The sequence below is a fragment of the Labrus mixtus genome, chromosome 10 (genome assembly GCF_963584025.1).
Source record: "Labrus mixtus chromosome 10, fLabMix1.1, whole genome shotgun sequence".
Taxonomy (NCBI): domain Eukaryota; kingdom Metazoa; phylum Chordata; class Actinopteri; order Labriformes; family Labridae; genus Labrus; species Labrus mixtus.
Window position 1 is genome coordinate 22,855,419 of NC_083621.1, and position 22,634 is coordinate 22,878,052.

The 22,634-nt window shown below is 40.1% G+C and overlaps 1 protein-coding gene across 3 annotated transcripts; it reads left to right on the plus strand.

Moving 5' to 3' along the window:
- The first annotated feature begins 405 nt into the window (after positions 1-405).
- Positions 406-17,634, plus strand: irf2b (interferon regulatory factor 2b). Of its 3 annotated transcripts, none has more exons than XM_061048798.1 (9): positions 406-527; positions 7,114-7,206; positions 7,366-7,465; positions 8,031-8,207; positions 8,337-8,383; positions 9,764-9,878; positions 10,981-11,133; positions 13,283-13,320; positions 15,089-17,634. In XM_061048798.1, the coding sequence occupies exons 1-9, from the start codon at positions 501-503 to the stop codon at positions 15,347-15,349; spliced, it is 1,011 nt and encodes a 336-aa protein (XP_060904781.1). In that variant the 5' UTR covers positions 406-500; the 3' UTR covers positions 15,350-17,634. The 3 variants fall into 3 exon arrangements, with proteins under 3 accessions (XP_060904781.1, XP_060904783.1, XP_060904782.1); XM_061048800.1 differs by lacking the exon at positions 406-527 and adding an exon at positions 2,963-3,281; XM_061048799.1 differs by lacking the exon at positions 406-527 and adding an exon at positions 2,964-3,191.
- The last annotated feature ends 5,000 nt before the right edge of the window (positions 17,635-22,634 follow it).

The following is a 22,634-nucleotide window of genomic DNA, read 5'->3' on the forward strand; positions in this document are numbered from 1 at the left end:
AATTAATGTATTTTTGCAATTTTACTTCTGCAGGAGTTTGCATGAAAGTACTTTAAATTCTGATTCTAAATCCCTGAGGGAAATTCTGGTTGCTTCTCACACACAGAGGCCCAAAATACACACATGCACAAACAGCTGTGGACATTAGTGGAGAGATGTCAGAGTGGGGCTGCTATGCAGGGAGTGCGCCAGAGCTGCTGGGTGCAAAGGCAACGAGGCTGATATTGAGCATGTCTTGTACTTTGCTTTGAAATACTGTCAGTCTCATGTGAATCATTAACAGTTTATCAGGAGTGTTTTGTTAAGTTATTTGCAGCATTCACACATTGAACCACTAGAGGAAGCTAGAGAATCATTAGGCGTAGGCCAAGTTGTGAAGGCCTTTTAATGAATCAGCAGTTTCACTGTTCCAGGAACTAAAATTCTCAATACATTTAACCCTTTGTGAACAGATTCAGCCACTTCCGTAACTGTTTAAAAAGTAAAGGGTTTGTTTGTCCATGGCTACTGTTTGTGAATACAATCTGGTGAGTTAAGCTGTCACTCTTTTTTCTATATGTATAATGATGTCATTAGCAGTTCATATTCCTTCATGTTTGGCGAGACTGCTTTTGTGTTGGGTTGATCCGCTCTGCTCCAACAGTATCAGAGTTCTTGATAAGTTTATCAGACCTCTCCCTACTGTTGGCTGCAGCGTGCACGAGTGTGTGTCAGAAAGAGATGACCCTGACTTCATGCAGATGGTCCAGGACTGTGGTCTGACCTGATGTGACTGTTCAAAGTTAACTCCTGGCACAGTTTACATGTTTTTAGTTCCCTGAAATCAAATACCAGTGCTATTCCAACATCCTATTTTCTGTTCCTGTATTGTTCAAGAGGCTGTTTTCACTTTAATGTAAATAGAAAGGGGCCACAACAGGGTGGACGTTTGCAGAAAATTTAACTTAAAAAAACAAAACAAAAAACACAATATCGTTTCCGCGTCTGAAAATGGATGCACAGTCTGCATCTTAGAGCTGACACAGGAACAATGGCGTTAAAAAAGTGCAAGGGGCCCTTAAATTTATTGCTGCAGCTTTTTGTGCAAGCTGAAGTTTGTACTGATGCAGATGGCATAGAGACAGTTTATATCTGTGATGGCTAATTGACATTTGTTCGTGCATTAGAAACAGAAACATCAACGGTGGCGTTTTAAGAGTTTAACAGTAAATTGTCTAGGTTTCGTTTTTCAATCCCATACCCCAAGAATTTCAGTTTCACGCTTGAAATGAGTTGCAAAGCTTCACTTTTCTCGTAACTGCAGGTGGGCTGCTGTTCAGTTACTGGGTGAAGTTTCTGGTTTCGTTTCCAGCACCAAGCGCACAGAAAGGGGGGTGTAGGGGGAGGGATGGAGGGGGGGGGGGGGGGGGGGGGGGGACGCTGTGGAGGAAGTGAAAATGAAATCGACCTCATAGATCGTCGATGTTCGAGAGGAGACGCTTAACAGTTTTTTCACGTCACCGATTGTAGTTTATAAGTAATTCAATCAACCTGTCATGTTTTTCTGTTTCATTTCAAAATGTAATCAGTTGTTAACAGGTAACATATCAGCCATGTTTGTTCCTTAGTTTTAGCTTTTTTTTTATAGTCATTGGAATAAAGAGTCTATAATATGACAGAAAAGAAATAAAAAGAATCAGATTCTGACTCTGAAAAAGGAAACCTCTCTTCGTGTTTCCTAAGGTTTAGGGATTTAGGGATAAGTGATTTTATTGAATTGGCCAAAAACGAATTGATCAGTTATAGCCTGCATTGTTGCACAACCAGTCTTGCACTAAAATTGCAAGGCGGGTTCAATTTAATTAGGTCTGAATAAGGCTGAATCTATACAGCCTAACGTAAAACATAAATAGGCAACTAGCTTTTGGTTTCATGAAGCCTGCTTTTAGGTTGATAACTAACAACTGTGTGGGATCTACAGATGAAAAATGAACGATAGCAAGCTTAAAGTTTCCGTGGACAGCTCTGGTTACTACATCTTTCTCTCGTTTGAAATCTCTTAAAAGGGTGTTCAAGCTTTTTCTATGATGTCACCTCGGCTCTCTCTTCTGCTGACTCTGTTTCTGCTTTTAAATCCAGCCTTAAGACACATACAGACTTGACCTTTTTTAGCTGGCAGATATTCTTATGAGAGCTCCGTTGTGCATACTTTAACTCTCCTGTCTTATTGTTTTTACCTTCATTTGTCTTTGACTCTTTCAGCCATGGTTCTGTTTGTCTGAATTTCTTTCCTGTTTCTGTGTGTGCAATTGAACCACTGATCAGTATCTACAACAGGAGAACAAAACTAAAAGGACAACACATAGCCTCAGACAGCACACACTCACTCTGCCATCTCTACACCCGTCTCCCCTCAGGCCACAGATACAGATCTCTCACTTTCCAGACTAATCGAGCCATGTCAAGCTTTGCTCCTACATCCATCAGGCTCGTGAACAAATGATCTATTTCTTATTTATTTTTAAGACCACTCATTTATCCGCTTCTAACAATTATTTATGACCTACTTATCATGCTTTTCATAGAGCCACTTGTATGTGTGTGTATCTGCTGTTGTTTTTGTGTCTAGCTGTATGCGCACTGATGCTCTTTTACACAAATGAAGTTCCTAACGGATAAAGTTATTTGAATTGAATTGTCTCTTTTAAATTGCTTCTGTAAACCACTTTGTGCTCCTGTCTTGAAAAGTGCTCTACCAATAAAGTGTTATTATTAAATTGCACTTTTAAATGTGCCATGCTGTTATCTTCTAATTCCACTTTAGTTGTGAAATGTATTTCTTTATTTAGTGGTACTCAGAAATAATCAGAGTGAGTCCTCTTCGTGTAGTTATTAGTGGTACTCAGAAATAATAAGAGTGAGTCCTCTTCGTGTAGTTTTTTTTTTTCTTCTGGGAGCGCGCACGCGGCCAAGTGACTTCCGCGACGCGGCTCGAGCTCGACCCAAAGCGGGAGCACGAGAGCAGGAGGGGGATTTCCAACTCGAGCCCCCACTTCCCCGAGCTTGTTTTGCTTTCGGTCTGGACACAGAAACAGAAATAAAGGACGGCCTCACTTTCCATTTATTCGGGTTTTAAAACCTCTAATACATAAATTTGTGCGTGTGACTGTGGCAGCAGGACTGTGAAGCTTCAGGACAGCCACACTGAGCAGGTAACATTTTGATTTCCGCATTTAAACGCTGTTGACTTGACACCACACAGACTTCCTACAGGACGACATGACGGATTCCGAGCTCGCCCTGTAAGTGAAAGTAGTACTGCAGTTTTTACTCCACGTTTGTTGACAAGCTTCGGTATTTATTTTCACTTTTGACTCGGTTGTGTTTTTTTTGCTCGGCAGACAGACACACCGCTGTTCACTCCTTCACTACTTCACATGAACCCCTCTGCTAAATCAAACTTTTAGACCAAACAAATCTCTCTGCAACATAATGACAACATATGGCTGAATCTAATCTCTTGATAAGATAGTACAACTCACTGTGGACCTTTTATTTACTGAAGCTCTAAACACTCTGTAAATGCAGCCTAACTATCGTGTTATGAGGAGAAAGAGACTGACTGGTGAACTATTTTTAATGTTGCATTCAATTCCCCCTCCATGTGTTAGTAAATCAAAGTTCCGTAAGGTGAGTGATTGAACTGTGTCCTGTTTTTCAACTTAGTGACGTGTTTAGTAAACCTTTAAGACATTTAATAAGGAGTATGCAGAGTAGGACACATGGTCTTGGTTACACATTCACAATAATATAAGACTTGGTGAGTTGTAAATGTCAGAATGTGGAAAAAATGGTTGCAAACATTGTTGTTGTTATTGAAATTATTCTTACATTAATGTTATTGTATTCATCTTCTTGCTTATGTTATGGTTAACAGTCTGACTAATGGTGCATTTTATCTGTCCTGATTTATTCAAATAAACATAACAAAAGTCCCTCATTGTGCAATCCCAAACAACTCACTTTTCCTCATTGTATTCTAACTAGTAGGGCCTGACTGATATGGTATTTTTGGGGCCGATACAGGTATCTGTACTGGGGAAAAAGAAAAACGTGATGCCGATATATCTGTCTTGGATCTATGAAATCTGTAGAGATAGATAGATAGATATACATTTACACAATTATTGCGTTGATCCCTCCAGTGCAGGTATCAAACACTTGTGAAGAAGATATAAGATGGTCACTCAACTGGAAAGTAACTGTACGTGCGTCACCTCTCGTGCGTCACCTCTCGACACTCTGCAGAGAGATAGTGATTGTTGTAATCCATATAGTGCACTCTGCTGGTGACAGAGAACTGCTAGTGAAATACAATGAAACTTAAATCAAAAGCTATTTGACTGGTGAATAAATCGAGTAACATTGGCGCATGTCAGTGATAGAATAGCTGATACTGATAGTTACTGGATATGCTAATATCGGCCGATTTTATCAGTGTGCCGATAAATCAGTCGGACTCTAAGAACTAGTCGTGTAAGTCTTAAACTTTATTGACTAGTTTGCTTTAACACATATTCATTTTTTCAGATTTCTTTTAGAGCACTATGACGCTGAAATGGAAAACAACACATCCCTGTTCGAACAAATAACAACAATTGAAATGAAGTCATAAAATATAAATAAATAAAAATGTTTGAAAGAGTTTAAACAGGATATTTAAATAGAAAACACTTACAAATTGTGTGGTCTCACGGTCACATGAGGAGTTGACTTTTCAATATAAAAACACATTTACAGCTGGTTAAACAAACGGGTGAGTTGATGAAAGGCTTTTGAACAATCTGATATTTGACCCACAAATGGAAAATCTCCTCCCTTTCTTTTAGAGCGTCATAGTATCTGTGATCCAGTCTTTAAATGCTGGATGGGAACATTAATCTTCATGCTACAAGTTGAGTTTAAATTGTCTCTTTGGTAGAATGTTTTTTATTTATTTTCAACCCTTAAACTCATTACTTTTCAATGATGCAACAATGCAAACTACAACATATTAACTTAGTTAAGAGCATATTTTTAATTGTTCTGCAGTCCAGCTGTATGTCCCGTGTGCCGTGTTTCACTGAGCTGTGAACCAGATACTGCTGGAAGTTTCAACTCTGTGCCTCATGAGGGAGAATATTTAGTATTAGCTGTGATGTGCTGAGCCATGTCACCCTGTTTGACCTGTTAGGGAGCTCGTTCTCGCCCCGGGTGGCAGCGTGTTTTTGGCTGCCTGTCGCGTTTGTGGGGAGTGTCAGGCCACCAGACTTTTATCATATCAGACCCGGCTCTTAAATCAAATAGCTTTAATAGGATTTGAACCCACGTCTCCTGAGAGACTGGAGCCTTAATCCAGCGCCTTAGACCACTCGGCCACACTAACTTTCAAGACTGCAGACTATATATTTTCCCATTCCTTTCCTTTGTGCACCCTCTTGTCGTGACCTTTGATGTGTTTAATAAGACACAGAAGCTCCATAATGGGCTGTACAGAGGCGCACACAACGGCTGATACAGACATCATTTGTCAGTTGTATTTTTACGACCCCTTTTCTTTACAACATGAATTAAACTGTAAACTTGTTGAAGACTTTTATCTTTACGACCCAGGACAAAATGGACTCTGCTGTCTGCTCGGTTTTTTCTCATAAGAAGGACTGTGTGGGAGATCACCTTTCTCTCACACAGGCAGTCAGACAAGACCACGTATCGTTATGTTTTCACATGTGGTTAGCTGTATTATACGACTTCAAATATAATGCATCTAAAATGGGCCTACTACGAGGACCTCCAGGGGCACATTTGGAGAACTGTTAGAATGTTATTCTGAATGATATGAGCCATGCATATTGCCTTAATAATTCCTTAAGTTCATAAAAAATACAAATGTATGTTTAAAAAAACAGGTTTTATTTTTTTCATATTTTTACTGTAATCATTGACTCAATTCTTCTTCTTTTTTAAGGTTTATTTTTTGAGTGGTACTCAGAAATAATCAGAGTGAGTCCTCTTTGTGTAGTTTTTTTTCTTCTGGGAGAAGATCTTTTAGAGATAGGACTGTGGATAGAGTCAGAAATTGGGGAGAGAGATAGAGTGGGTAATGACAGGAGGGAAAGAAATCACAGGCCGAATTTGAACCCAGGCCACCGGCTTGGAGGACCACAGCCTCCTTGGGGTGCGCGCGCTAGCCACTACACTACTGGAGCCCTGTAAAAACAAAACAAGCATGATCACTTTTTTTCTCTTCTTGTTTCCCTTTTCTGAGGCAAGTTTTGATTCTGAGTCACTGATGTGATTGTATTTCAGTTTGAATAGTTTCAGCTACACGGCTGAAAATGCAAAAAGAGAAAGAAAAATGAAAAACAAATTTAAAATTGAGTCTTTAAGGGGGGCACTCACACTAGGCCCAGTTGTCCCATACCATGCTGAAGCACGATTCTCCCCCCTCCCCATTCCCCCACTGGCCTGCACTCACACTGATCCAGGACTAACGTTACCTCTGTACATAATGCTATAATACAACACACGAATGGCTTTACGTAATTATGAAGCGTTCTTAGTGTACACGACAGACAGACTAAAAAGAAAAGCAAAAAAAATGGGATGCATAATCAAGGCCGCGTCTGCACATCAGTGAACAACACAGAGAATATGACAGCTACTTTACTAACTTTGTGGCTTATTTTTAGTCTTTTTAGTCAGAAACAGCCACAACACCCCAGGATTACTATATAATGAGGACAGGGATCAATTATTCTTCATGTTCAAGTTGTGTGTCTGTGCTTGTGCTCGTGCATGAGCAACTGTACCGTGCCGAAGCAGACCTCTTGAATCTGTGCCAAGGCCAAGGAAGTGTACTGTGCTTGAGCTCACACTAGTCAAACGAACTGGACTTTGAGGGTGCCTAGGCGGTACAGATTGCCTAGTGTGAGTGCACCCTAAAACACCCTAAGAATCTACAGTATATGTATGGTTCTTCTCTTTAATGTCGACTTTTTAGCTCTACCACTAACACTTAGCACTGGTCACACCTCAAACACAGAATATGTTGCTATCTCTAATATGTTTGTGTCAATGCGTGTATGCTCACAGGACAAGATGCCAGTGGAAAGAATGAGGATGCGACCGTGGCTGGAGGAACAGATCGAATCCTGTCAAATACCAGGGCTGAAATGGGTTAACAAAGTAAGTGTTAGGTGGTGCCTATACACACACACACACACACACACACACACACACACACACACACACACACACACACACACACACACACACACACACACACACAGATACTTTTTTAATAGTTCAAGAGCTGACAAAATGTGACTATCTTTATATCTGTAGGAAAAGAGAATCTTTCAGATTCCTTGGATGCACGCTGCACGTCACGGCTGGGACCTGCAGAAAGACGCCCCGCTCTTCATGAAATGGGCCATACATACTGGTAATTCAAAGAAACCCCCCCACCCTCAGTTACTCTCCATTTCAGTGTGTTTAATGTTCCTGCCTACAACACACAACCCCAATTTTATTCAAAATTTAAATGATTTTGATTTGCCTTTTATTTTAAGGAAGAAATAATCACGTTGAAGGAGGGTCCTTTTCATTAAGACATTGATTTAGAAGTGCTTTAAAAACAAACCTACAGCTGCATCAAAAAGCAGAACTTCTTCTCTTCAGTAGGTCGCCATGTGTGTAGAAGAATAGCTCATGCCAACTCATGTGTAAACAAAGCATTCCCACTCACTGTTTGTCTTCTTGGTATAGAAGTCATTACCATTGCAATTAAATGACCTTTACCAATGTTTGTTTCATGTGTCTCATACAGTTAACACAAATGCTTTCCCAACATAGTAGGTTTTTGTGATATTTGTCTAATCTCTATCAGAATAGTGTGCAAATGTTAGCAGAATAATATACAATGAAAATCATATCTGGAAAGGGATTACTCGTGACACAGGCTATCTGAAGTCCCTCGTATGTGATTTTATGGTGTTGTTATCGTGTAGGTAAATTCCAGCAAGGCATAGATCGCCCTGATCCAAAGACATGGAAGGCTAATTTCCGCTGTGCCATGAACAGCCTGCCAGACATCGAGGAGGTGAAGGACAAAAGCATCAAAAAGGGAACCAATGCCTTCAGAGTCTACAAGATGCTCTCCTCGTCAGAAAGAAGCATGAAGAAAGGTGAGTGCTGCTGATCTTTGGCTAGGTGTCAGTATGGACTGATCCATTTATAATTCCATATTTACTCTTAAAAGACTCTCAAGTCAAAGTGTGGCCATTCCTGAAAGATGTGTGTTTCTGTCCATGCAGGAAAGAAGAAGGCAGACAAGGAGGGGAAAGTCAAGGGAAATAAAGAGGTATAAAAAACATTTAAAAGCCTTTTCACACATTCAGGAGAGGGTTTGGCTTGTTAGGACACTTCACATCAAACTCTATAAAAGTGTGTTATTACATGTAGATTGTTGAAAATGCAATCAACACCACATTCCTCTCACCATAAATGGCGGTACTGCTGCATGATGGGAAATAATAACATCATTAAAGAAGAACCTGTTTATGATTTGAGGCCATGCAGTAAACTGTCCTCCTTGCTAGTTTGGTAGCATATGGCACATCATGATTCACTTCACAGAAGAGTACTACTGGGAGTCTATCTCAGTACTGACCGGGCAATTTGCCAAATTATCCAACATGAGCAACACACTCTGGCTTGTTTGCCGCCACAGGAAAGAGACATTTGCCAGATGGCAGGCGCAGTTACCAAGCCAGCCTCAACTATTTGATTTAGTCTCTCAGAGCTATGCACCAGTCAGTCCAGCAGCTACTACCTCAACTTGTTGGAGTTGTTTCCACTATCAACAAAAAAGAATACAAAATGAACTTACTTAAAAAAGTTTATGGAGATAGTTTGTCAGTTTGAGTGAACAATTCATGTCCACATGTGAATCTGATCATGTTAATACACCTGCTCAAATACAATATTTACTAGCACACACTCACTGTGTAACTTTAAAGTAGTAAAATGTAACTCTGTAACGGGGGGTCATTGATCCACATTCTCATTTCTCATTCCATATCATTAAAATATTTGTCTTTCATAACTTGGAATAACAATTTATTCCATGATAGGTCATCGTTTTCCCCCCTCATTAAGTCTGCATTAATGTGACCTTATAACAATATTACACATGTCCAATAGCAGCAGGCAAACACACTGACGACCCAGTGTGTGCGGGCCGGACCACAGACAAACAAACAACTTCTTTTAATTTACCATTAAATAAAAAGATTGAATCCAAACACTTTACATCCATAACGATCAACAAAACTGTTCACTGATTCACTGACCTTTTGATGACACTAGCAGGTCTGACTAGTGTCACTCAAAAGTGACGTCACAGTTGCACACGTTCCAACCTGGATGTTCAGACTGAGGTCACACTGCAATAGATCTGTTCTATATGTCAGATTTGAAAAGATCAGATTCCATGTGACTGTTTACATTGTTAAAAATCAGATCTGAGTCACATAGGAGCAATACAAATCTGATTCAGGTTACATACCTGCAGCGTTATTGCAGCCTAAGGTAGATGTTTATGCTCTCTCTTATCGCAGTGTGAAACACACACAGATCTTCTCCTTTCCTTTTTTAAAGAACACATAACCTCTTTACAATCTAATATTGATAATAAAATGATTGTCTTTCTCTTTCCACTCCCTGGCCGTCTCACCATCAGGCAGCATCTCCATCTCCAGACAGGACTCACTGTGATGCGGGAGCTATTGACTACTCCAAACAGGAGACGATAAAGCAGGAAGTCTTGGAGCCAACAATAACAGATTGTGCCTCAGGTATTCTGTAGTTTTCTGTTTCTAAAACTTTTTCTAGTCAAATCTGGCTGCAGGTCTATGTTTGAAAATAATTGTATTACCATGTTATTGTGAAAAAGTTGACCCCGATAAATATATTGTAAGGTTTCTGGCCGTCAAATAATTAATGAATTTATGAAAACGGTGGTATATTGTTCCGTAAATAAACCTTGTCCAGTGCTCTTTTGATTGAAATAATCCTATAGAAAAGTTAAAGAGTGACCAGCGGAGTGGTCAGAGAGGTCGCAAGCTAGGAGTCTGCAGGCTTAGAGCTCAACTACCGTACTGTAGCTAGTCGGAGTGCAAACTCTACAAAGTGAAAACAGACAGAACTAAAAGAGCGACACAGCTGCACATAAACTGCACGTGGTAGACTCCGCTGAACACAAAAGAAATCGCCACGCAGGAAGTGCTCTCTGAGAGTCCTTCAAAAACAGGGTGTGTCTTGTATACCGGTTCGATTTATATTCTGGATTTTACAGTAATTGTAATCATTATAAACACTTTTAAGGTTAAAATATCAGTATGTTCCCTACTCCCGTCTTAAGTGTATGCAGGGAATCAGGAGGGGCCGACACCAAGCTGCCCATTTGTTGTTTCTAAGTTTTTATTTTATTTTTATAAAGCCTTATTTATTTAGTGTTCATTGTTTAAAACGTTTGTGCAGAAAGCTCAGTTATCCACACAGAGAAAAAATGATTCGGTGATAACAACTGTTATTGTGTTGAGATAAGTGTCTCCCTGATTCTCATCAGCAGAGCTTTGTCGGCTGATTGAAGAGTTTTTGAGGTGCTGAATAAAGGAACAAATAGTTTTTTTTTATGTAGCTGACAAAATTCTGAGCAGAGTACCGTCTTACCAGAAAGTGTTTGGATGCCACGGTTAAAGCAGATGTACTTTTATAAACTTTCAATAACATTGCTTTGGTCATTAAATAGGGTTATGGAGGGCGGAGTAATGAGAATTAATAGTGACTTTTTATCCTACAAACATGATTGGAAATGTAACTAGATCGGACTAAATTGTATTTTCATCAATACATAATTGAATGCCATCATGACTTCTCCTGTCCGTTCATTCACAGCCATTCACAGTTCAGTAGACGACCACGTGATCACTAGCGAGCAGCTGCCGTTCGTGTGCCAGACGATTGAAGTGACCACCGAGAACGAAGAGCAGACTGTTAGCTCCTCCCACTCGTATCCACTTCAAATCTCTCCTGTGTCATCATGCTGCGGTGAGACAACACACACACACAACTTTTATGACAAGGAGCCTAAATAGGTTAGTTACGTGGGACTGCGCTTCTAAAAGCAGCGGCTGTCAGAGTTAAAACCACAGCTTTGACCACAGGTACAAAAGGCAAACTTTCACCTAAAGTGGTTAACACAAAAGTCAAGGATCAACTCTGCAGGGCATAGTTATGGGGGCTTGTGACAGCTTAATATGACTGTCAAATTATTTCTTATCTTTATCTTTATCAAATTAAAGTGTCTGCATCTCCTCTGTTAATATCCCCAGAGTTTGTTTCCTTGAAAACATTTTCCATTCCTCTGACCATTACATTTTTAAATTGTCCATTCGGGCGTCTCTGCAACTTAGTGTGAGAGCAACTTGTAAGTGTGTAAAAAGTCCAGTTAGCAACGTTAACACCATCAGTAGTTTGGTTACGTCTGTCATTGCACTAATCTCATGTAAACTCAAGTCACAGCGTCGCTCAATGACACCAAATTTTGCCAAGCTCTGTTTTTCTCGTCTACACATACACACCTTCAACGGAGTTCTGAAAATCTGGAAGGAGTTTTCAAAAAAGGTTTTCAGTAACCTATAATTCAGTTTGTGTACAAAAGGTCAAAACACACAGAAAAATACCTGCCTACATGTCGACTAGGCCTGAGTTTCAAGTTGCTAGTACGACTTTAATCAATTTTAATAAAAGTTCATGGCTAGGAGTGTGAACCACAAATCGATGACTGTAAATACTCAACCCATTTACGCCTCCGCATCCAGAAGAAGCTGTGACGGGATTCTTTATGTCTTATATTTTAGGTCCATCCAAATTATTGTGAAGACAAAATCTCAGGGACGACTGTAAGAGATACATTCAAATATGACAAAAACATCCACTTCATGGACAAAACCAATGTGTATTAGTGAAGCTGGTACCTCAGAAACACAAAGAGGAAATATCTTCTAACAGTAAAATGTTCCACTTGGCGTCAAACTTGAACTGATAAAGTTTCGGTCAAAGTCACTTTGTTCTTTCCTAACTTGTTTTATAAAATAATTCTGAATAAATTATTCATGAACAACTCCAAATTAAAAAAAAAAAAAGCCCAGTAGAATAAAAAGAGGATGCGTCTCTTTAACAAGTGGCCAGGTCATCTTCACCGAGACATCCTTACGTCCTGCTAAACCCCTTTTCTGCATATTCCTGCCACACCAGTATTCAGGATCGCCTGGAGGTCATTTCTTTTTAACTTCACAAACCTGCACTTGGTGTTCAAAGGTCTCTCTCTGTTAGAGAGCGGGAGAGAGATAAGGAGAGGTGTGAGTTTGATGGGACCTCTCCTGCTAACATAGACCTACGTACCACGTCGATTTAATTTTAGCAAATGTGTTTTTCAGTATGATTACATTTTCAGAATCAGAAATCAGGGGGAAATTAGTTTTTTTCCGTTGCTCTAAGACACATTACAGAAGTAGGAAATATATAAATAATTTAAGAATGTAAAAATAAAATAGAATAGAGATAATAAAATAACCAATAAGTAACAGGTAGGACTGGAATAATATGTACAAGCGCAGTAACTAATATGTATACTGTATATATATATATATATATATATATACTTATATATTTTTAAAAAGGTTACCACATCCTGACAGTTACATTTTCACTGAACGCCTTCTATTGGAATGAATGGATGCATACTTCGACTTGACTGATTGGCAGAGCTGTTCTTCTAGTCAAATCAGCCTCTCTGTGTGTATCCGTCTGCTCTATAACAGGTCATTCAGGCAGAGTTGGCTCTACCAGTTTACTGTACTAATCATACCATCTTTGTTTTTCTGTTGTTCTATCTTTGTCGATCACAACCAAGGCGAGGAGTCAGCGTTCAAGTTGAATCCTTCATCAGCCAGTTTTCCCCTCCTTCTCAATATATGCATTAAATAATGTGCAGGTGTTTGATTTGTGTTTCTTTGAGCACATGTTTTATCTCTGCAGACATTTAGAACTCTTCCTCTTTCTCCTGATTTCCCCAGAATTCTTCCTCTATGATTAAGTGATGACAAAGCAAAGCTTCCACTTCCTGAATAATACTTCTAAATGCTGGTATATGTATATATATGTAAAATTGCTTTGTGTCTGTGTATTTCTGCAGGCAGCGACACGGACAGCGACACAGAAGACACCAAAGAGGTGAGCTGTAAACTGCAGAGGAGAGAGTGATGAATGAATGATTAACCGCTCTGATCTTCAGATGAACAGGTTTTGACCTGACTTCTGAAACAGGGTGTGTGTGTGTGTGTGTGTGTGTGTGTGTGTGTGTGTGTGTGTGTGTGTGTGTGTGTGTGTGTGTGTGTGTGTGTGTGTGTGTGTGTGTGTGTGTGTGTGTGTGTGTGTGTGTGTGTGTGTGTGTGTGTGTGTGTGTGTGTGTGTGTGTGTGTGTGTGTGTGTGTGTGTGTGTGTGTGTGTGTGTGTGTGTGTGTGTGTGTGTGTGTGTGTGTGTGTGTGTGTGTGTGTGTGTGTGTGTGTGTGTGTGTGTGTGTGTGTGTGTGTGTGTGTGTGTGTGTGTGTGTGTGCACATGTGTTCCTTCCTGTAATGTTGCGAGACACTGAGAAAAGAGAGGGCCTTGTGTCAGGAACTGAGGCTGTCAAACATTAACAGTTTGATCTGATCTTGGCCTTTGTGTTCAATGTGGGTACAATGTTCTACACACACACACACACCACACACCACACACAGACACTATCTCCTTTCAGTGGTAAAAGTAAAGTCTGTTTATCTGTTTTTTAGGATCTTGCTCAAATCTATTCCTTATTATTGTGGTTAAAAAACAATCATTCATCTGCTGTTGCATACAATGGGCGGCATTAACATGAACACTTTCTGAAGTTGAATTTTGGGGGAGGGATGTAACGATACCAACAATAATATCATGGTAACAAGTCCACACTATGATATTTATGCGATATTACAAATATAAGACTTGGAAAAAAGTGCCATTTGTTAAACAACGATTTGACATAGAAAGTGGTTATTTGATGGTTCAAATGACCTCAAAGTCCCTTTTATAAAACAAAACAATATGTAAGAGTTTTTGTCTGTTGAAGGTCTAGCACAGAAACGTTGCCAATAAATGTTTGTTTGCAGGTCAGACAGTGTGCAGGAGTTTATCTCAAAGTTTTTGATGGACACATTACTCTCCTTATGAAATGGATGTGCGAAAGTATTTTCTATTTTTAATATAAAACAAACCAGAGGCACCAACTAAACCTTCTAAACAAAACAAGTCATACAGAATAACATCTAATATCTTTACTCCCGGACCATCCGGCTAGTGTGATATGTCCATTGTGAAGGTCAGGGAGTGTGTCTGTAAAATCTGGAATATAAGCCGCACTGGTATATAAGATGCAGTCTTGTTTTGTGGGGTGTCCCAGAGAGAAAAAAAGGTTTAAAATGTACATTTCTGTTTAGCAAAGTCCACAACGGGCAATTTCTGTGCAGCTGTGTCGCTCTTTTAGTAACATCTGTTTTCCATTTGTTTGCACTGTATGTTGGTCGCAGCCAACTCTTTAGATGAAAAATAAGAATTAAAAGTGTGTATCATACACAAGATTTTACTGTAATCGTTTAATCTCAATTGTCTTGTTTTCATGATCGTGGGAAGCCAAATTCCAAATTGAATTTGAATCTCAATGAATTGCCCAGCACTACTACTTACAGTATTCTGGAAGTCTGATACTGCATCATGACCCTGCATCAAATCCTCAAAACAAGTGTCATGGAGCCAAATCCCAGTTTTTATATAACCCTAATACTTCCAGCATTGAGATGACAGTTAACACAGATTAACAACGTACATACATCAGGATTAGTCCACCATCTCTTTCTAGCTGTGACTGTGTTTCTGCTTGTGCAGAAATCTGACTTTTGTTTTATTCTTTTTTCCCCCCTCCAAAGGGTGTCAGTGCCGTCTGGCGACGGGACTACAGCACATCAGTTCTCAGGGTTCCTTCATATCCCCTCCCCAGCATGGCCACCTTCGTCAGTGGAAGCAAGCCAAACTTCAGGGTCACCAGCACTCGAGACCCATCCCCACTTATCAGCTACCACACAGACGGCTGGATGCCAGCCTACAGCCAGAACTCTGAGACAAGCAGCCACACCCATGAGATGCGTGCAAGTGTCATCATGAAAACCTCTGACATCACATCCTCCTGACCTCTGACTTCAGACCACATGTATCATCACTGTTTCCAGGGCATAGGGATGACAGAAATTGTTTGATTTCTCCATCAGGGCTGTGAGGAGCCCAAAGAGGCCGAGCTTTAAAACCTTTGATATGATCATAGAGTCTGATGGGCCAGAATCCTCCCACCTTCCCTTTTTAATTGGAGACGCTTGCTCTTTGTTGACTTAATTGGTGAGCATTTAAGTCCTTATTTATTGTTTCTGCATCTTTATGGATGTAAGGGTAAGTGTGATGTAAATCTAGCATGAATAAATAGATTATATATGCGCCCCTTGTACTACATGTGGCCTTTTATACCCCAGAATCAACCAGGTGTCATGGTAGATCGTTGGTGCTAACACTTGAGCTCATTCTTTGCCAAAAGAAAATGAAGTTTCCTATTTTTATCTAGAGAAAGAAAACCATCGTTTTACAACTTCCCCCTCCCCCTAGTGAGGTTAAACCAAAACTGCTCTCACTGCATATACAATGTAACAATACCAAAAGCACCACCTCACCTCTAATTATGATTATGAAATCATAATTGAATAGTCTGTGAATGTCACACATTGCTGGAGTCAGCATGAGCTGTGTTGTCAGGGTTGGTGGTCAGATTTGTTTGCTTGTCCACTGATTTGGACCTTGTAGCCTTTTTTCCTCGTATTGTTTTAATCATCACCTGAAGAGTCACAATCAAACGTTTAGCTGACACGTACGAAATGAGTTCATGCTATTCATTTTTTTAAAGTGAAGCCGTCGCTAACTGTCGATCACATAGATATTTATCTCCTCACATCTTCCTCTTCATAGAGTTTCCAGATTTCAACACGTAGTTTGAAGTTTATTCTTCATGAAGTATTACGCATAACAACACGCCAACCAAAATCATATGAGCTCAAGTGTTAGCCGCGTTAGGCTCATGAATTGAACGAAGATCATTTACCCTGAGAAGCCATCCTTTCTCATATCAGAGCATTAAGTGTAAACTTGAATGAGAAGTTTTGAGAGGACGTTGATCGAGAAATCAAAGGCTGGGTATTAAGACAGAGCTAGACAATCATTCGGGAGCCCTGATTGACCCTGCAGTGGAAAGCAGTTGTGTGTGTTTGTTGTGTATCTGTCTGTTTGTCTGGAGACCTCAGGATAAAGTACCCGCCTACACAGACAGACAAACAGACAGTGAGATAGACTGACTCACTGACTGCCAGACTGTGAACAATGTTTTCATGTCCTCTCTTCTGCCTCCTTGTGTTAATAATGTACATAAGTCATATGTTAGTATGCCTGCAAGCCGCTTCAGCACCTTACGGACCACACATGTGTGTCAATAAGTGTGTGTGTGTGTGTGTGTGTGTGTGAGAGAGAGGCAGAGAAAAAGCCTTATTGAAGATATGTGCCTTTGATGAAGTGCAGTAGGATCAAACTATCTGTGCTTTACTCTGCTAGTGATGTGCCGCTAGCTTTCTGTAGCAGCGGACAGTGTTGATGTGGGGAGCATGGAGGGCCATCATTGGTTTAATCTGCACATTCAAAGAGAGTGTCTTTCTATGACAATAAGAAAAGGGAACTGTTGGCTTCAGATACATCCCAGAGGAAGGTGTCATCAGCAGCAGACGTGTCACTTTGTTGTTTTTAGATCACACTTGTTTTTGAAGTTTAGCTCTACAGTTCCCATCCCCACTTGACTTCAGTGAGCGGATGAAGCAGCGCAAGTCTGCCGTCTGTTTCGTCTCCATTCTTCCCAGCTGTAAGGACAGTAGCCTTGCGCCTTAAGTTTCATGCTTTTCAGAGCTCAAAATGGTGAAGCAAGAGGATGATATCATAAGAGGCGTGAATGCTCAAGTTTAATGGTTTGAATCATAAGCGCAGTATAAACGTTAAAGTGTGTGTGTGTGTGTGTGTGTGTGGGGGGGGGGGGGGGGCTCATAAGAAATAACCTTGGTAAAGTGTCATTTTAACAACATGCTTTATAAGTGACCAAATATCAGAGTCTTGTTATAGAGGCCAAACTCGCACAAACTGCAACATAGGACATTTCAGCTAGCTGCCATTGAGGAGCATTACAACGAGTTAGTGATTCATTAACATCAATACAATGTGAAAACACACATTCATATCATCATCTTTATGATGTAGCAATGATCTGTGTCGCTGTTTACATCCTGGTTTGTTAGATTATAAATGATTTTGACATTTGGCTCCAGGTTTGAATCATTAATTATCATACTGACATCAAACTTGATTGAAACACCTAATATTGTTATGGCACGAAAAACATGAGAACACATGCTGAGTGGAAGAAGAACATGATTTTTTTTATTTTTTATTTACTCTTCATTATGGGCATGTGTGAGTGTTGAGTTGTTACTTAGAGTAATGCTTTATCTTCTGTTATGAACAGCTTTTGTTTCAGACATTAAAGCCGTGTGCATACAGAATCAGGCTAACTAACTGTGCTAAGGATCTCTGTGAGCCCCCCGACCTGAAACAAACTGCGCTTATGGTTTTAAGTTTAGATGTAGAATGAAATTTGCCCTTAAAGTACCCAAATATGAAATAATTTCTAGGTATATTTTTGGGCTTTTGGGGCCTTTATTTAAAGACAGGACAGTGGATAGAGTCTGAAATCAGGGAGAGAGAGAACGATAGTGGGGGAATGACATTCGGGAAAGGAGCCACAGGTTGGATTCTAACCTGGCTGCCTGCTTGGAGTATCACAGCATTGAACATGGGGTGTGTATTAACCTCAAGGCTACCTGGCGCTCCAGAATATGAAATCCCTCTGAGATTCCCTGCTCGCCCATTATGAACTTTGTTGAAAGCATCAGAAAGCTCAGCAGTTAGCAGGCTAAAGCACAGCTTTCACTCCTAGCCTGCCTGTAGCAGAGCTCCAGTGGGAACAGCTCTAAAGGTTCCTATAGGAAAAAAAAAAAAAAAAGGAACCCTCTCTGATTATGAACCAAAGCACTAGAGATATTTACACTGGATGCACATTACTATCATGGTGAATATAAGATTTCCACCGAATCAAAGGGGGTTTGTGCGGATGTGTTTTTAATGTGCCTTTTTTCTTTGTTAGAAACTTGCATTGCAAACTGAAATACTTTTTCTTCTTCTTGAGTGGTTACCCTTCATGAAAGTTCTCAATAGGCCACAATATTTACAGCAATGTCCGCTAAAACATAAATCATACCGTTTTTTAACCATGTGTTTGTCCCTGTGAGTCTTTTTATCCTCATTAATGTCACCGCGATCAAAACATCTCTGAGAACCATTTTGAAAGAATAAAACATTTACATGAATCTGGTTGCAATGAACAAATAAGATGCATATTTTTAAATGTTTCTGTGGCTTATTACTTCTATGAGTGTTGCTCTACATTTAAAGCAGTGTGATCCATAATAGGCCTTTGCAACAGTAGGTTGAAAAGGCACACCTTTTCTTTCACACCTTTTTCACACCTTAAAAACAGAATCAGTCATGAGCTTCAGTCATTAACATCAGTTCTATTCAGGTCCTTTTATGATTCATTCATGTCAAAAACAACTGAAGTGCTCTTATCCGTTGACACGTTTTGTGCTGCATTATGTGTTTTAAAGGGACGTCACTGCAGCCAGAAGTCCAATTTTCATGTTATGAAGGTGTGACAGTGTTGTCCAGCGTTGACTTTATTTGTCAGAGCCTCTCGTGCTCGTTCAGTTGTCTCTTACCTTAACGCTCTGCTTGTACCATGAAAGACGTTTCTACCATGCAACTAAAAGCAAAACGAGAACTGCTCAGCTACTTGCAATGTGTCACCACTGTTTCCCGTCTGTACGTTATGAAGAGTCCATGTCAATCAACATGTTATTCTAAATAAATAAAGAGTGTTTTTTTTTTGTATTTCTTCTAATGTGTTTCACTTGTTTTATGACACGTACTGTAGAGGGGGAAATGTGCAGCGCTGACAGCACTCATAAAGGTCAGAGTTCAGTTTTATGACTGGGAGAAGACAAAGACTTGTTGCCGTTCCTTACCGGAGAGAAACGGGTACAGAGCTCAGGGTAGATAAGAAATGAGATATGGAGATGCGATGTGCAGACCTGTGAGTACATGTAATACCTGCTTTTGATAGGGAGATTATGTACTGAAGAGAAAACAGTGTTTTAAGTGCCTTTTCCTTTCTGTTAGAGCAGAAGTCTTCTAGTTTCACTGTGTGCACTCAATCCAAGCAACAAGAGGCCCTACTGCTCTTTCAGTTTCAGTTGATGTTCTCAGTTCTTATTCTTCCTGTTTTTGTCTCGAAGGCCCCCGATGGCAGTCCAGTTGCCTTGACAACTATGAACCACATGCCATTAGTCATAGTACACAGTGCGTCTTTTAGTACATGTGCTTTCTTTTGCTCTCTTTGACAGGAGCCTTTGTTTGCAGCTCTTTCTCTCCCATCTGCTTCCTGTTCTAAATTATGGCCCACCAACAACAAGCGTCACCTCACTTAAGGTTCCCCTCTTACCACAAATCCCTCAAATATGATGAGAAACAAAAGAAATATCCTCTTAAAATGTCTGAGTATAAGTTGTCATTGAGCCATCGTCAGAGAGTTTAAATTAAAATATTTTTCATTCAAAAAGTCGACATTTGTAAACTGTAAGGTTTCTATTGAGTCAAGGTGAACTTTGGTCCATACAGACAAGGAAGAGAGTTTGCAGAGATGTACCACCAGTGCCATCTAGTGTTTAAAAGTAGAACTGCAGCTTTAATTTTGAGCTGGCTATGTTTAAGAATCTCATCCGTCTGTGTTTCAGGATTATCCTCTGAATCGTTGCTCTGCATGGTTTCGTCGGTGTGATATCATGGTCATATGTATTATGGGGATATACAATGTGTTTCTTCTCATAAAGGACAGGTTTTTCCACATTTCAATCCTTGCATTGGCAAAGGCTGAGACAGGTATCAAAGAGATTTTTGATTTTTATCGCAGCCTCATTGTTGACCAAATTAAACATGAATTAATGTTTTTGTCATCGCAGCCGTAGAAAAATGGATGTAGGGTCTTTGAAAGAGGTTAGTTGAGACCCTCTTCTGTAAGTGCTAATTTTTATTTTCTGATTAGGAGAATTTTAATCCCACCTCTCCACACACTCAGCTCCAGTCTCAAATAAAGATAGACTTCTGCTCGTCCAAGGATTTCCAGATGAGGGCTGGAGTACAGCGTTGATGTTCAGTCTGGGCCATGAAGTCCACTTGGTGATCGGGGGTCTTTTACCACCTCTAATTATGATACATTGGGTAAAAGTGAGTTACTGTTATTACGGCGCTTGAAAAAAAATCACACATTTTCTATATATCGCTTCTTCCTTAGCTAGTCATGTTTAGAAGTTGAATATGCTAATGTTTGGGCGACAGTAGCTCAGTCTGTAGGGACTTTGGTTGGGAAGTGGAGGGTCACCGGTTCCAAAACCGGTGTGGATCTAGTCTGGAAAATTGGTCTGATAGCTGGAGAGGTGCCGTTTCACTACCTGACTCTTACCGAGGTGCGCTTGAGCAAGACACTGAAACCCCAACTGCTCAGGCACTCTTTCATGTGCAGACCTTCACTCTAACATCTCTTCATTAGTGCATGTTGTGTGTGTATTTCAGCCTATGTGTGTGTAGCATGTCTCAATAATGGAGTGAAAAACTCATTTCTCCCCCGGGGATTAATAAAGGATATCCTCTTCTTCTTGCAGTGTTTGTCTCTGATAAACATATTATATACTGTATACATATTCCTCAAATCAACACATGTAAGCCAAATGAATGTGTATGCCAACTGAAAGTAAAACCAAGTTTTGATAAAGGAAGAATGTGAGAACAGTTTACACATAAATACAGCAGAAATCAAGTATATCCTCTGTAAATGTCTCTGTGAGTCATGACTGTCTTCAATGAGTGAGAAGCCCCAGCTGTACTGTTGTACAGAGAAAAGAAGAATAACATACTCACTGCTTATTTGGATGTCAAGTGTGTTTAGATCACGGTCATTCTTTGTCAGTTTATGTTCAATGTGAAGAGTTAACCGAGTGTGCTAACATTAGCCTGCTAACAACCATGCAGGCCACAGGTTATTGCAGCTCCAGAAAATGACAATTTGTCCGCCACTTGCTCTAAATGGTGCTTAATTATGTTGCGTTCTAATTTATAACTCCTTTGTGTGAATGCAAGTGGAGGTGTGCCGCTGGAGGAGAGCGGAGGGCTCAGAATAGTGGATGTGTGGCTGGTTTGTTTCACCTTAAAAGCAAAGGAGGCCGAGCATTTGCTGTTCAGGCTCCACGGCTATGGAACGACCTTCCTGAGGATCTCAGACTTGCAACATCAGTATCTTCTTTTAAATCCCCTTGAAAGACTTTTTTTTATCAAAAGGCTTTCTTGTTATTTTTATGGTGATGTTTAATTTTATTTGTTTATTGTGTCCTTTCGTCAGCAGAGGTAAGACATGACAGGAGAAAAACTACATGGAAGTAGAGGACGGAGCAACATGTACTATGCTATAATAAGAATATTTGCCCCTCTCCCATTGGCTCGAGCTGAATTCTTCTGATAATATGCTGCTGCGTTGTCACATCAGCTCACTCGGACTTGCTGCGGAAAAAATACTCGTGGTCTGGACGGAGAAACTCTGGATGAAGTACGACTGAAAAATGTGGCCGTTTGCGTTCACATATTCAGCTCCTCTGGGAAATATCCTGAGTTTTTTAGGAGTTTTCTGCAAGTGTGAAATGTCTTCTTGTTTATTGCTACATTTGCTACATTGTTGTTTTTCTTCTGGGGTTTTATTTAGACTTTATTTTTGTGTATTGTTGGGATTTGTACGTTATTTAAAGCACTTTGTAGCGTTGGTGTTTGATAAGTGCTTTGTAAACAAACTTTATGATTTCTAATGACTGGTGGTGTCGGTGCGCTCACTGTTTGCCTATGGACACAGACATGGAGTACGTTTTCTGCCCTAATGTTTCTGGTGAGAAGGCAGACTCAGGGCAGAACAAACATCTGGCTGTGGGAGTGTCACCGACCTGGGGGAGGAGTTACTGCCCTGTGTGATGTCATGAAGGGAAAATCTCCAAACGGCCTGTTTGAGCACACATTCTCTGAAAAGTGGAGCAGACAAAAGACTCTCCGTCTTTGGATGGACTTTTCTCATACTTGGGGGATCTGTAGACAGGCTAGTGACACATATTAATGTCAGAAAACCATTATAAAGTGTATTTTGCATCATATGTGACGTTTCTTCTTTGAATGTGCCCTTCAGGTGGGGAA